A 10,196-nucleotide genomic window follows, 5' to 3' on the forward strand; every position below is an offset into this window, starting at 1 on the left:
AGAATACAAGCTTTAACTTGTTCGCTTGATAGTCTGTTTTACGATTTTACAGAATATAAAAACTAATTATGATATTAAATTAAAACTATAGATATAAACTGTTTCTAAATCTTGTAATTGTTCAATTCCTTTAGCTTTGCACCGCCTTTGTGGTGTGTGGTTGTAGAGACGTGAAACGCCACCCAACAGCGCATTAGTCGCTGTCGATCCAGGTCGACTGTCTGGAAAGTTCTCTGCTCCTCTAAACGCCTGTCAGCTGCCCAACGTGAACTGGAAGCCGTCTGTCTAATACCACAGATAACTGGGTTATTGGGTAATTATTTTAAACCTATGATTGTGCATTTAATTTCCAACTGCAAAAAGGAAGCGAAGAACTAACAGCGGGGGAGCCAAACGAAGCCTTTTTCTGCTACTTGTGTTGACGTTAGTTGGTGCCTGCTGCACTTGGCGTGGTTGGTAGCAAGTGTCAGTTCGTGCTGCGTTGTAGGGATAGGGGGGAATCTGACCCAAAAACGATGACTGCAGAGGAGCAGAACAGCGAGGGACAAAACACCATGCCCATGGAGGGAGAAGACATCACACCAAAGAAAGATGGAGGTGTTTTAAAGGTAAACGAACTGGTGCTTTTTACTCCTGCTAGAAATAGCTAGGCTAATGTTAGCTGCTTGTAGCTTGTGTGACGCACAGAATTTCAATGTAAATAGGACGTACAAGCTAGCTGCAGTAGTCTCAAGAAAACGGTATAATCTCGTCATTTTGCATTGCATTCGCTTTTTGTGTCATCTGATTCTTGGATGAAGGTGAAATTTTATACTTGCAGTGCAACAGCGTGCATTTCCAGAAGGATCTGTTCAGTCAGTCTGTGCTGCGCTGCGCTGAGCTATTTACGCTCCATACAGGAGAACAATTCTGAATGGATTTCTTTTAAAATAATCTTTTTTTGATGTACAGAATCTTAACTGTACAGTGACTATCCAGGACACAGACTAAAATTTGGCTTTGGATAACAGTTTTCCATAACTTCTGCAAATGTCTCTCCTTACAGCTGGTGAAACGGGAAGGCACAGGCACAGACTTCCCTATGACTGGTGATAAAGTGTTTGTCCATTATGTGGGCACTCTCTTGGACGGGACACATTTTGACTCGAGCAGGGACAGAGGAGAGAAATTTTCCTTTGAGCTGGGCAAAGGTTGGTCTCCTATCTAAAAGACATCAATATTTCTCAGTCATAGTTGCACAACTATCAGGGTTATTTAAGTTCTCTCTCATTTTAGGTCAAGTAATTAAGGCATGGGATATTGGCGTGGCTACAATGAGAGTGGGAGAGCTGTGTCAGCTCATCTGCAAGCCAGAGTATGCTTATGGATCCGCAGGCAGCCCACCCAAAATACCTCCCAAAGCCACTCTTGTTTTTGAGGTACAGTTGGGTACTTAAGGAGTCTTTTTTTTAGTCCAGATTAGGCTGGAATTGGTATTAGATTATCTTGGTATGGTCATTTTTTAGTAAAATTTAAAACAAAATTTAGACTGAAAATGTAAATCATGATTTTATTGCTTTATTTAAAGCTGAAAAGAAGTCTATGTACATGACACTGCAGAATTAAGATGTTGATTATAAAGGTTATATTAATGTTGTCATAATATATATATTATTGTTTTGTAAATGGTCTCAAGCAAAATTCTTAAATGAGCAGCAGCTAAAGGCTTTGGCTGTCTGTCATGCCGATATTGCATCTTTTGCCGTTCTGTTCTTTTAAAGCAACAAAGCTTTTAAAACCTCTGAGTTTAAATATTGATGATTTTTTTTGCGTCCCGGCACATGTGAGCATTCCTGGTAGTGAGAACGCAGACAGCACTTCTAAGAGAGCCTTTAACGATCTCTCCAGTTCACGTAAAATCCCTACCAGATCTTAATGCTGTATTATCTTATATTAAAAAAAATAACAATCAAATTGCTTGTGATTGACCCATTCTGATTTGTCTAACAGCCTTATAGTAAAGTTAGTCTTGATATTGTTTCCAATAAGGTACCACCAAATAAAAATCTGTTTTGTTTTAATAAATCTCATTCAGATTTCTTGTACTCCTTTTTTAATGTAATGATTTAAATAAGTTATTTTGTTTTCTAGACCTTGTTACTGTACGCTTGTTACAGTATTACCTTAATAGGAATGATGGGAAGCCTTCTAGTTATTTCTCATCTAATAACGGTTCTTTTTTTTTTACAAACTTTGGTGCCCCTTGAAACAGTAAACTCACCCGCGCCTGGAGAGGACTGCTTCCATGTGTTATTGCTTATTGTTGGCCTGAAAAGTCAAAATGTTAATTTCTTCATTTACATAAATGCAGGTGGAACTGTTTGAATTTCGTGGGGAAGACATAACTGAGGAAGAAGATGGAGGAATCATTCGGCGTATCATCACTAAAGGAGAGGGTTATTCCAAGCCCAATGAAGGAGCTGTGGTGGAAGGTATCATTGGAATGGTTGATAGTTTTAATTACAAAGTTAATATAACAAGACATATCATTCAAAATCTCTAATATGTTGTTTTGTTTAAAATTTTATGTCTTAAGTTTATGCTATATAGTTTTACCCTAACAGGGTCATTCTGCTTCATTAATTGTAAAGTATCATGTCACATGACAAATCGAGCAGTCTGATGGATTTGTTTTTTGAAAAAGAAAACTTTTAAGAGCTGATCAGATTTTTAGAAGCGTGATAATCATAGTTGTTTTGAATGTACGGAGCTAGATATCAAATTTATGAACCGTGGCAACACATGGCCTCATGCAGAAGTGAACAAGTGTGCATATTCACATTTTAAAGGTTAGCTAACAGTTGGCTCATTATCCACACTTGAATAGAAAAATGCTTAAAAGTAGGTTGTAAAACTGGTTTAGCTACTTTCAAGACCAGTGAGAACTGCTCTGGGTGCTACATATTTCAGTAACCACAATTTTCAACTGATTTCAGCCTTCTTCACCTAAAACAAAGATGGATGACTTAAAAGTAAATTCCATGTTGAAGTTGTAGATTAGCCACCAACAATGATTGCATTTCTTATTTAAAAAGCATACATCTGAAAAATCTCGTCATTTGTCAAACGTCTGTGAGTGCAGATCACGTCATTCTTGTGTCTATATACGTCTGTTCATCTTTACATGCGTAGTTCACTGTTACAAATCACACACCAACCATAAGACAGTTTATCTAGAAATATAAATTCTGAGCGGTCACATCTGGGCACCAGGCTGTTGATGCAGATAATTTATTTATTTTTAAAAAATAATTTTCAGAAGAATAGTTTCACCAATAGAATTGTGTTTTTGTTAGGAAAAATATACATACATGTTTTAGTTTGACAATTTACAGGTTCCTTTTCTATGAAATTAGACTTTGTGTGTTCCATGAAAACAGGTTTGAGATTTCAAGAAAGTTTTTGTTAAACTGGCAATATTTTTGTTTCTTTAAATATTTTTGTTTTGTTTAAGTAAAACCTAATTTGGCTCACAAGTACTTCCAGCTGGATGGCCGCCATGGCGAAGAGTGTAGACCCAACTGATTTAGACATTTGCCACATTTCCTCTTTTATGACTGAATCTATTTTTTTCTCTGTAGATAACTTACTTAATGATTGTGATTTGTTGCCAACTTTTTGCCTGCATCTTCTTTGTGATTGGCCCACTTATTTCAATGTTCCACAAACGTGCATGTGTTCGGAGTCTGAAACTCTTTTGAGTTGATGACCAGCTGCACAGCATCACTTAAACACAGTTTTCATTGTTGACCCGTCAAAGAAAGCCCTGTTTTATAGTACACCCCCCCCCAAGGTTTGTCACGAGTTAATCCCAGTGTTTCTGTTTCAGTCTTTGTTCAAGGTACCTGCGATGGACGCGTTTTTGATGAAAGGGAGCTGAAATTTGAGATTGGGGATGGAGAGAGTTTTAGCTTGCCCAGCGGTGTGGAGAAAGCCATCATGGCCATGGAGCAGGGAGAAGAGGCACTCTTCATTATGAAACCTAAGTATGATTATGTTTGTTAGTTTATCTTGTCTCTCATGTAATATTGGTAGTTTATTGCCTTGCTGCAAGAAGGTCTTAGGTTAAAATCCTGGCCTGGGATTTCTGAATGGAGTTTGTTCAGTCTGTACATTAGTGGGCTGCCTCCCATAGTCCATAAACATGACCAGGGGTTTGTGGTATCTAAATTACCCCTAGGTATTAGTATTAGTGTGTGTGTACGGTTTAACATAATCAACAGTTAAATTGATTATGTTGCACAAAACCTTTTTGCTACATCTGTGTTTGTTTTGTAGATATGGCTTTGGAGGTGATGGAAATGAAAAGTATTGTATTCCTGGTGGCGCAACGTTGCAATACAAGATTAAGCTAACAGCCTTTGAAAAGGTAAGTATATCACAAAGATCTGTGACAGGGAGTTGTTGATCAAGTTTCCTCACATTTTACTTATTTTTATCTAACAGGCTAAGGAATCATGGGAAATGAACACAATGGAAAAGCTGGAGCAAAGCGGTATTGTCAAGGAGAAAGGAACACAGTGTTTTAAGGTACGTTATGTTTGTTAAAAAGCCAAAAGATTTTATTCTGGATTTAATTGCGCCATGTGTCCTTGTTATGCATTCTGACCTGGGGATTTTCTGTTACAGAATGGGAAATACAAACAGGCATCTGTGCAGTACAAAAAGATTGTTGCTTGGCTAGAGCATGAGTCTGGCTTGTCGGATGAGGATGAAAAGAAGGCAAAAACCCTGCGACTGGCTGCACATCTGAACTTGGCCATGTGCTTCCTTAAAATGCATGAGCCAAACAAAGCCTTTGAAAGTTGTGACAAGGTATTTGACTTTTCTACAGTTATTCCTGAAAGGGAGGACTGAACAAATGTCTTTCAGATGAGGTTTTTGCGCTTTACAGAAGGGAGTTATTTAAATCTCAAAAAGACCCCGTGATTTCCTGTTGCAGGCCCTGGAAATGGATTCTACAAACGAGAAGGCTTTGTTCCGACGGGGAGAGGCGCTGTTCAATATGAATGAATTTGAGAAGGCAAAAGATGATTTCCAGCGAGTCGTTCAGCTCTATCCTTCCAACAAAGCCGCAAAAAGTCAGGTATAACACCAAGTACTAATTCCTCATAAAGTTTTGCCCATTTTTGCACTTTAAAACCACTTCGTTTGTAATACTTATCTCATTTTATTGAGATTTTGGACATAAAGTAGACGAGAAGCTGGTTTTCAACAAATAAAAATGTGAAAAGTTTGCCATTCTTTTCTTCTCAGCCACTGAGAATGAAGGCTTGGTAAAAGCATCTCATAGTGGATTTACAGCTTTAAGTCTCTTAAGGTGTATCTGTACTAACTTTGATAATTCAGATTAACATTTCTATTGATTATTTGCTAAATAGGTATACCCATGTTATATAGGTGGGAATGGGTCTGGCTTAAGTACTCCTAAGTTGGTGTTGTTTTTTCAGCATGATTAATTACTAAATTAATTGATTATTTCAGTAATCAGTTAATCACAATTAGTCCAATTAATTGTTTCAGACCTACTACAAAGGAGACTTCTTTAATCTGCCTTTTAAAAATTAGATGTAGTGTCATTGAGGAAGCTGTCAAAAAAATAAAATATTTGAAAATTATGAATTTCATATCAATGATGTTATGAAATTATCAGTACTTCAGAAAAATATCTTGCAATTTTAACTAGTTTCCTTGTTGGTGCTTACCTTTAGTTTTGTTAAACAGTTGGTTATCTCCTTGTCAAATTAGGTGGTCCTGTGTCAGAAACGCATTAAGGAGCAGCACGAAAAGGACAAACGCATCTATGCTAACATGTTCCAGAAATTTGCAGAAAGGGATTCAAAGGTGAAGACATTCTTCTTTGTATACAACTGTCAAGTTGCCACTAGAGGGCAGCATAAATCACCAAAAAGCGACTTGGAAAGATGCTAATATAGATATTATTTTCCTTTTTGAGCAGAAAGAAGCAGAGAAGGTGAAACCTGAGAGCAAGGAGAACGGCGAAGAGGCAATGGAGGTTGAAAATGGGGAAAAGGAAACTCAGTGAAGTCAAAGCATAGATGAAGATGCAACTGTTATTATGGTTCAAAAGTACTTAGACTTTTGTAACCAGCCATTTGTGTTTAAGGTATGATTGTGTATATATGTATATGCGAGAATGAGTGTCACTGAGAGCACTGACCTCGGGCGGGTCTTTGGCATGTCGCTGTGTCCAGGCTCTTTGGTGTGGCAGCTAGCTGAGTGAGTGGGGCTTCTTTGGCTGACAGCACTCTGGGAAATGGATTTAATAAGTCGATTATGTGCCATGACCCTTGGCTCTGAACACTTTCAGCCCACAGGTCTGAACTGTGCATGTGTTGTTTTTTTTTTTTGTTGTTTTTTTTTTTTAAGAAATGTGGGTAGGAGAAAAAAAAGCATCCCAGGTGTTGCGTGCAGAGTTTTACAACCCGTCAAGGGCTCCGCCATTTACCCCACAACATTTTCTGTCCCGTATTCCTTATTGTTGCTGTCCATCTGAGCCTCCTCATGGGCCTACTGATCAATTGTTGGAGCATGGATGATTGTGTTCACAGAACTGGTTTGGTTTGAATGTTGATGTCGTTAAGTGTGTATGTAGCAGCACTGTGGATTGGAAATGTGATAAAACGTCAGTCTGGGCTAGTTTACAGACTTCGATTTCTCAGCAAAATTGTGGGGTTCCCTTAAAGCCCTTGGGTACAGGACTGTTCACTTTTTCTTCGAAAATATTGACTTTGTACTTTTTTTTCTAGTGTTGTGCTTGTGATTACTGTACTGTTCTCAACAAAGATTTATAAAGTAGAATTGATAAAGCAACTGGAATCTGTGCATAAACCCTTTGCATTTTAGTCAGCAGTGCCTACATGGACAAAAGCTAAAGTAGAAGCCGAATGTAAGATGAGCTTCTTTTTTTGAGTTTATCTTTGTTGGGAAGTCACTGCTTGGTGTGTCCTGACAGACTTATAATAAACTGTTCACTACGAACTCTGTGTATGTGCTTTTTTTATATCTTTATGTTTCAGTTTTGAGGTTTCTTATGGTACTTTCCTTTCCCTTCTTTGCTTGATTGATATCTCCTTACTCTAAGAACTGTGAGAAACTGTTAAATCAGCAACACCAGGAGTAGCTTTTTTTTTTATGCCTCCCACAGGGGCTTTTGCTCAAAGCTTAAAATAAGATAAATATGTAGCTAAAACAGCCTCAATATTCACGAATGCACAGAACAATTTACCATTGCATAGAACAAGATTTACAAAATGCACAGAATGAGATTCACAGGATGAGTAGTGTGCAAAAAGCAATATTTACAAATGAACGGAACAAGACTTGCTCTTGTATTTTTTTGTGCAAAATACAAATGTATTTTGATTTACAAGCTGCCTCTGGTCTGTGGACTTCACTGCATTTTTGTGTGAATTGTGAGACTCCAGTGACATGGCTCTACCCACAAATGTGTTGGGTTTTTTTCCAACAGAATGATCAGCAACCAAGCATATCTTTGTTTCAGCCACATGGGAGTATAATTTATGTAAAATCAGTTATTGAAGAAGAAAGCACACCGAAATTAAAAAAATAACATGCTGCACCCATGTCAAAGTATAGTCCTCAACATGGCTTCTGGCAGCGACAGTGGTAAGTGAAATATCTATTTTAACATAACTTGTTCCCTTGTTATGAGAAGTTTTTATTAATAATGTTAAAAGGTTTAATTGTGCAACTATCAAGACAAGCTAGAGAGCTAAGAGAGTGAGCCATGTTTTGTGCTTCTGCATGCTGATGGTGTCAGGCTAATGTCCTTCCATATAGTTGTATTTCTTCTGATTAAATTAATTATTTGACGGGATCTGTCGCCCCGAGCAGAGGTAGCAGCTCAGGCTTTTGGGCAATTATTGACCCTAGAGCTGTCCTCGGTCCCAAGACAATAATAGCCTTTGTATATTTTGGAGAGTTCCAAAGGGCTGGTCCTTGAATAAATTATTATATCAATGTAATATTAATATTCATTTAATTTAAATTAAATTTCTTAATCTGGGACCTGAGTCCAAATTTCATACCACAAACAAACAAACTGGTATGACAATTAAAAACTCCTTGAATCAAAAAATTTTTTAGAAAATTCTTGGTCATTTTTTTTATTGTCATCTTAAACCGAGAGAGAATACAACAGTCAGAGCTGAGAGCAGATGCGTTGTAGTCAGTGAAATCAGCCTAGACGAAGCTGAAGTTGGTCTCCAATTTGCAGCTTCTGATTCTGCATTTAATGGGAAATCTAATAAAAACTCAACTGACAGCAAGTGAAGAAAAGGAAATATTAATTTCTTTGGAATCACTGAGGCATGAAATCCTTCTGATTGCCAGACAGACTCCTACATCCTGTGAAAGAAAGTGGTCCACAAAGACTTTGTCCCCCAAAGGACAAAGTGAATTATGTGTATTTGTAAATATTGCTTTGTGCACTTGGGTATCATCCTGTGCATTTGTGAATACTGACACTGTTTTAGCTCCATACTTATGTTTCAGCCCCTTAAACAGTGCTGCCATGGGGCGTTAGCCATATTGCCCATATTAAAGAAAATACCACTATCTAGTTGCGCTGTACATGTTTAAATGCTGTTACTTTCACTCTGTCTCATACTAAAATTTTGTGTGGTTAGATTTGAAACATTTTGGTGATCTGTGAATACAACCATTTGAGAATTTGTTGTTACTATATTTTTTTCTCAGTAGTTAATCTTAACCAGTATCTTCACAGTTATTGAAATCTGTGGTTCTCTGCTCTTAATTTATTAGGTAGTATTGGCTTAAACTTTCAGTATTTTGTATAAACCTCCTTGCGCTCTGTTCAGTGAAAACAACAACTTACTGGCAGCATGCTGCCAAACAAATCACTCCGGTATTGGTTTTACTAGCACAAGGCTTTAACCTGCTTGCCTTTGTTAAATCCAGAGGCTGTATAATGAGCCTTTCCAAGGTTGCACCTGCTTTAGTTGGCAGGTCAGAATCTTTTTTTCCATGGATGAACTGGAGCTCATGTGATCCCCCAGCTTTCTCTCAGGGACGCTGGCATCATCTTACGAAAGTGTTTTTTTTTTGTTTTTTGTTTTGTCTTTCCCTGCCTGTTGATGATAAATAAGATAGATTTGTTTTGCTCATTAGGTAATGAAGGTATATCAATACTGGCCCAGAAGGGAGAGTCTGATTTCTCTCTTCTCTCTTGTTTAGTTGCTGGAGTGTTAAGGAAGCCCGGGTTGCTTTAACCCTTCAGGTTGTCTGCTTTGTTGGCTTTGTTATGTCATTTGTTGGTCAATCAATCACACTGATGCCATGGTCATTAAAACATGTATTTGTTCCTTTGTAGGCAAGTGCCAAGTCATCCATGTAACTTGTAAGCAGTGGGAAGTATGAAGTTCCATAACATTTCCTGGTAAATAGGTGCTCTGGAACACATCAGACCAACACCAGGAGATGACATGGCTCCTCAAATCATCCCTGATTGTGGAAGCTTCACACTGCACCTCAACCAAATTAGGATCTGTGCCTCCTATCTCTTTCTCCAGACTGTGGTACCTTAATTTCTAAACAGAATAGAAAATTGACTTTCATGTGAGACAAGGACTTTGAAAAACTGTCTAGTCCTTTTTCTCCTTAGCCATGTAAAATGCCTCTGCTGTCTCTGCTCAGGAGTGGCTTAACCCAAGGAACAGTGAGAGTCTTCTAGTTGTAGACCATATGGGTTACAACTAGGAGATTTTTTCCCCTTTCCACTCATCTTTCCTTTAATTTGACTGAATGCAGGCCCTCTGTTAACAGTCTGATGTCACAGCAATTACCTTCTGTGACTTATCCTCCGTAAGGGTGGTGTTGGTGACAAGAGTCAATAGTCCACGGCATGTGTATTCGATTTTCATTGATTATAACATTAACATTAATAAAAACTTGAAATATAAGTCTGTCAGTGTATTTATCAAATATAATAAAGTCTAGTTTTTTAAATTTAATTACTAAAATGAACCACTTTCAAGTATATTGTTATCAATACAGTATCAGGAAGACAATAATAGTCCCTAGAAGAAAAATTACTTTGCCCAAAGTGTTTTACATTAAAGTTGTTTTTTTAATGTTTGAAGAAATTGTTATCC

The 10,196-nt window shown here is 37.7% G+C and overlaps 1 protein-coding gene across 1 annotated transcript; it reads left to right on the forward strand.

Annotated features, from left to right (window-relative positions):
* Positions 1 to 197: 197 nt before the first annotated feature.
* On the forward strand, positions 198 to 7,041 carry fkbp4 (FKBP prolyl isomerase 4). The gene is made up of 11 exons (XM_028038456.1): positions 198 to 608; positions 1,046 to 1,190; positions 1,276 to 1,418; positions 2,351 to 2,471; positions 3,869 to 4,025; positions 4,318 to 4,408; positions 4,486 to 4,569; positions 4,669 to 4,854; positions 4,982 to 5,125; positions 5,788 to 5,883; positions 5,999 to 7,041. Exons 1-11 carry the CDS (start codon positions 516 to 518, stop codon positions 6,083 to 6,085), a joined length of 1,347 nt encoding a protein of 448 aa, XP_027894257.1. The 5' UTR covers positions 198 to 515; the 3' UTR covers positions 6,086 to 7,041.
* The last annotated feature ends 3,155 nt before the right edge of the window (positions 7,042 to 10,196 follow it).

This window comes from Xiphophorus couchianus, chromosome 2 (genome assembly GCF_001444195.1).
Source record: "Xiphophorus couchianus chromosome 2, X_couchianus-1.0, whole genome shotgun sequence".
NCBI lineage: Eukaryota > Metazoa > Chordata > Actinopteri > Cyprinodontiformes > Poeciliidae > Xiphophorus > Xiphophorus couchianus.